The sequence below is a fragment of the Homarus americanus genome, unplaced genomic scaffold (genome assembly GCF_018991925.1).
Source record: "Homarus americanus isolate GMGI-L3 unplaced genomic scaffold, GMGI_Hamer_2.0 scaffold13628, whole genome shotgun sequence".
Taxonomy (NCBI): Eukaryota; Metazoa; Arthropoda; class Malacostraca; order Decapoda; family Nephropidae; genus Homarus; species Homarus americanus.
The window spans coordinates 532,183-538,128 of record NW_024728956.1 but is presented as its reverse complement, the minus strand read 5'-3'; the positions used below and the strand labels follow the sequence as shown (position 1 = coordinate 538,128).

General features: G+C 39.4%; 1 protein-coding gene across 1 annotated transcript; it reads right to left on the bottom strand.

The window, feature by feature from the left end:
- Window positions 1-2,940: 2,940 nt before the first annotated feature.
- On the bottom strand, window positions 2,941-5,363 carry LOC121866263 (gastrula zinc finger protein XlCGF57.1-like). The gene has a single exon (XM_042365882.1). The coding sequence runs from the start codon at window positions 4,798-4,800 to the stop codon at window positions 3,220-3,222; it is 1,581 nt and encodes a 526-aa protein (XP_042221816.1). The 5' UTR covers window positions 4,801-5,363; the 3' UTR covers window positions 2,941-3,219.
- Window positions 5,364-5,946: the final 583 nt, after the last annotated feature.

Here is a 5,946-nt window from a genome sequence, read left to right as displayed (position 1 = left end):
CAGGATGGGTTGGAGAACTCACAATGCGCTCTCTGTATGCATATTGTATTGGATGTGCAGTGCAGCTTGGTGCTGGGAAGCTGCTGCGTGAGACCAACGTGGAGTAGAGAGAAGGGTGTTGTTGTTGCGGTTGTAGGTGCTGACTCTTCCGCTTATCAGACGTCATTTTAGACCACAAGGCGTTGGTTGGGAAACTCGAAAAGGGATCGGCTAGTCAGCAACAAATGGCAGTTGTAGTTGTAGGGGAAATTTCCACTACATACTCTCCCCTACAACTGCTGATTGGTCACTTGCTGTCCTCTCCTCAGCCAACCAGCGGCGAGTTCCATAAAGTGGCAGAATCATATAAATACCCCCCCCTGCCAAGGTGGATAGCCCACCTGCTGTTAACCGCCTCCTATATTTCCCACTTCTGAACTTTACCTTGTACTGTACCCTTCTTGCAACCTCGGAACTAATGCTCTCTTCTCTCCATATCACCAACCAACCGTGAGAACAGACTACACTATGCTATCAAGCTGACAAGACCACCTCCTAAGAAGCTCCCAAAAAGGAAAAGTAATCAGAAACGTGACCGATCGCCCAAGCGGCTAACGAACCGATCAGAGGTGAAGAGGATAAAAGAACACAGCAACTCCCCTGCCTCTTACTGCACTGTACATACAATATATGTAAAGAGAATGTTATCGTGAGTTTCCTTTCTCACCTCCATCCTGAGTGCGAGATCTCCACTATGTACATGTGTATGTGAGCCTAACAAAGAAATTTGACTACTGGCCACACACACTCCGCTACGTGTTCTCTGGCTGTTTCTACCAATCATTTATATTTAATAATAGTACCAAGTTGGTAGTACTGTAGTGGATATTTCCCTTACAACCACAACTACAACTGCCGTTTGTCGCTGACTAGCCGACCCCTTTTCAAATTCCCCAGCCAATGCCTCGTGGTCTAAGGTCGGCTACTAGCGACGTCTGACAAAGCGGAGGTCAACTATCAAGCCACGCCTACCTCCGCTATACAAGACCTCACCTCGTCTTGACCTGCCCCTTTTACCTACAGCCATGCAGCAAGCAACACCTCCTCTGAGCAAGCTCCTCACCAAGAGCTCTCTCTTCATCACGCTTGTAACCACGCTGCCACTTCCCAGCACCAAGCTGCACTGTATGTACATTGGGTCACTGAATGATGGTGTCACGTTATTATAGGCAGTTAGTGTTGGGGAGAGAGAATATAGATCTCATAGGTTTTGTTCTTTTTAATAGGTGCAGGTATGTACAGTGTAGTTCTACCTATGAATGTCAACATATACTCTGATGCCACTCTGGGCCATCTTATTACTAAAATCTTCAATATTTTGTCCACTTGTAGGACCTCACGGCACACCTGTCCAGCACGTTCTCCCCCGCGCCACCTCACCTCCGTCACAGTGCATGCTGGGTAATACCATTGCTCCTTATACCATAAATAAATTTCTAAATACATAATAACAAACCCTCTTACTGACCAAGTTATAATAATTGTACATATTTATCTCGGGTAAGTGTTGTTATACTGACATATGTCTCATCCTTACAACAATATAAAACATTGACCAGAAACACAGGTATAACCTCTATTTACACCATTACCCCTTCAGAGGTCAGCAGCACACTTGGGTATTTTTTCCTGGTTAAGACCAAATGATTTTATTCAGCTGAGAGAAACACTTGACCTCTAGAGGGTTTGAGCTTATCTTCAATAAGTCTATGGTACAATTATGTGCACTATACATTGTTTCACTTAACACTGTACTTATGATGCATTCATGATGCATTTACAGTGAGGTATACCTGTAGTGTGTTGTATACCTCTACCATGTATGTCAAGTATACCTGTAGTGTGTTGTATACCTCTACCATGTATGTCAGGTATACCTGTAATGTGTTGTATACCTCTACCATGTATGTCAGGTATACCTGTAGTGTTGTATACCTCTACCATGTATGTCTGGTATACCTGTAGTGTTGTATACCTCTACCATGTATGTCAGGTCTACCTGTAGTGTTGTATACCTCTACCATGTATGTCTGGTATACCTGTAGTGTTGTATACCTCTACCATGTATGTCAGGTCTACCTGTAGTGTTGTATACCTCTACCATGTATGTCAGGTATACCTGTAGTGTGTTGTATACCTCTACCATGTATGTCAGGTATACCTGTAGTGTGTTGTATACCTCTACCATGTATGTCAAGTATACCTGTAGTGTTGCATACCCTCACCATGTATGTCATTCACTTGTAGTGTTGTATACCTCTACCATGTATGTCAGGTATACCTGTAGTGTGTTGTATACCTCTACCATGTATGTCTGGTATACTGTAGTGTGTTGTATACCTCTACCATGTATGTCAGGTATACCTGTAGTGTGTTGTATACCTCTACCATGTATGTCAGGTATACCTGTAGTGTGTTGTATACCTCTACCATGTATGTCAGGTATACCTGTAGTGTTGTATACCTCTACCATGTATGTCAGGTATACCTGTACTGTGTTGTATACCTCTACCATGTATGTCAGGTATACCTGTAGTGTGTTGTACACCTCTACCATGTATGTCAGGTATACCTGTAATGTGTTGTATACCTCTACCATGTATGTCAGGTATACCTGTAGTGTGTTGTATACCTCTACCATGTATGTCAGGTATACCTGTAATGTGTTGTATACCTCTACCATGTATGTCTGGTATACCTGTAGTGTGTTGTATACCTCTACCATGTATGTCAGGTATACCTGTAGTGTGTTGTATACCTCTACCATGTATGTCAGGTATACCTGTAGTGTGTTGTACACCTCTACCATGTATGTCAGGTATACCTGTAGTGTGTTGTATACCTCTACCATGTATGTCAGGTATACCTGTAGTGTTGTATACCTCTACCATGTATGTCGGCTATACCTGTACTGTGTTGTATACCTCTACCATGTATGTCAGGTATACCTGTAGTGTGTTGTACACCTCTACCATGTATGTCAGGTATACCTGTAGTGTGTTGTATACAGTACCTCTACCCTCACATTACTGATAGTTATATAAGGTGATACATTAATTACTTACCAATACAGTACATGTGTTACTATTGATTACACTGGCCACAAACCTTCAGTCCCTACCTGTGCATTATATAAACTTTACTCTTTATCAAAACCACAAATATTCCACAAAAACAGTTTCAGAATTCTTCCTTAACAAAATCTAGTTCTTCCTGGCACTCCATCTTTAAAGATTGATCAATTATCTCCGGCTCTGGTGAAGCTTCTGTCTTACAAATGACTGAGAGTGTATCATAATTAGTTTCCTTTTTCACTCCTTCAGAGACACACATCTCCACTGTTGGTTGGCAAGACAAGCTCATGTCCTGGCAACTTTCATCTTCATAATGATGAGAGTTGACCACTTGGTCAGTCTGGTGACATCTCTGTGCATGTAATATTAAACTCTCATTCTCATTAAAGTCTTTCATGCAACTTACACATTGGAAAGGTTTTTCTGGGTGATCTTTCTTGTGTCTTACTAGAAGATAACTTTTAGAAAAACCTTGATGACATTCTGAACACTGAAATGGTTTCTCTCCTGTATGAATTCTCATGTGTCTCAATAAATGCTGTTTACGTCTAAATCCTTTAAGACATTCTGAACACTGAAATGGTTTCTCTCCTGTATGAATTCTCATATGTCTCAATAAATCTTGTTTACTTCTAAATCCTTTAGGACATTCTGAACACTGAAATGGTTTCTCTCCTGTATGAATTCTCATATGTCTCAATAAATCTTGTTTACTTCTAAATCCTCTAAGACATTCTGAACACCGAAATGGTTTCTCTCCTATATGAATTCTCATATGTATCAATAAATGGTGTTTACGTCTAAATCCTTTAAGACATTCTGAACACTGAAATGGTTGCTCTCCTGTATGAATTCTCATATGTTCCACTAAAGTCTGTTTACGTCTAAATCCTCTAAGACATTCTGAACACTGAAATGGTTTCTCTCCTGTATGAATTCTCACATGTCTCAATAAATCTTGTTTACTTCTAAATCCTTTAGGACATTCTGAACACTGAAATGGTTTCTCTCTAGTATGAATTCTCATATGTCTCAATAAAACTTTTTTACTTCTAAATCCTTTAGGACATTCTGAACACTGAAATGGTTTCTCTACTGTATGAATTCTCATATGTTCCACTAAAGTCTGTTTACTTCTAAATCCTTTAAGACATTCTGAACACTGAAATGGTTTCTCTCCTGTATGAATTCTCATATGTTCCACTAAATGCTGTTTACGTCTAAATCCTCTAAGACATTCTGAACACTGAAATGGTTTCTCTCCTATATGAATTCTCATATGTCTCAATAAATCTTTTTTACTTCTAAATCCTTTAGGACATTCTGAACACTGAAATGGTTTATCTCCTGTATGAATTCTCATATGTTCCACTAAAGTCTGTTTACTTCTAAATCCTTTAAGACATTCTGAACACTGAAATGGCTTCTCTCCTGTATGAATTTTCATATGTTCCAGTAAAGGCTGTTTACGTCTAAATCGTTTAAGGCATTCTGAACACTGAAATCGTTTCTCTCTAGTATGAATTACCATGTGTGTCAATAACCCCTGTTTACTACAAAATCCTTTAAGACATTCTGAACACACAAACAGATTCTGGTGTGAGTCATCTTTCACATGTGTTACTTGATGTGATTTTACAGACAATTCTCTGAGAGACTCTGCCTGTTCCTCTGAGAGACCTTCCATTATAAAAATGTGTGTATTGTTTGTTCAAAGGTTTTAGTGACACTTAACTGGCAAACTGTTTCCTCCTACAAGAACTATTAATGTCTTGTTACTGTTAATTATATTTGACATTGAAAACTGAAATATACATCAATTAGTGAATGTGATTTACTGACATGATGTTGAGATGGGAGGACAGTGAGGAGGTAAGTGTGATGGAAGATCCAGTTTGTCAAGTGACTACACCATTATTAACAAGGTTCCTCTATACCTCTTTGAACTAAATGTAAAAATTGGTGTAAAGAATGAGTTACACATACAACTATACTTGTCATTAACAAACACTGTTTATGACTTACAACATCCACTATAAAAACACTCAACAGAGAAGTGTACAAAAATTATACTGTACACTATTGTTGTATGTGCAGTTCCTCTGGTGTACAGCAAACAATAACACTCAGGCTGACATAGTACAGAGATGGCTGGTAAACAATAATACTCAGGCTGATATACTACTGTACTTGTGATGGCTGGTAAACAATAATACTCAGGCTGATATACTAGGGTACTTGTGACGGCTGGTAAACAATAATACTCAGGCTGATATACTAGTGTACTTGTGACAGCTGGTAAACAATAATACTCAGGCTGATATACTAGTGTACTTGTGACGGCTGGTAAACAATAATACTCAGGCTGATATACTAGTGTACTTGTGACGGCTGGTAAACAATAATACCCAGGCTGATATACTACTGTACTTGTGATGGCTGGTAAACAATAATACTCAGGCTGATATACTAGGGTACTTGTGACGGCTGGTAAACAATAATACTCAGGCTGATATACTAGGGTACTTGTGACGGCTGGTAAACAATAATACTCAGGCTGATATACTAGTGTACTTGTGACAGCTGGTAAACAATAATACTCAGGCTGATATACTAGTGTACTTGTGATGGCTGGTAAACAATAATACTTAGGCTGATATACTACTGTACTTGTGACAGCTGGTAAACAATAATACTCAGGCTGATATACTAGGGTACTTGTGACGGCTGGTAAACAATAATACTCAGGCTGATATACTAGTGTACTTGTGACGGCTGGTAAACAATAATACTCAGGCTGATATACTAGTGTACTTGTGACGGCTGGTAAACA

Excerpts from the sequence above, each read along its gene's own strand:
- LOC121866263 (XM_042365882.1), bottom strand. The coding sequence starts at position 4,800 with ATGGAAGGTCTCTCAGAGGAACAGGCAGAGTCTCTCAGAGAATTGTCT.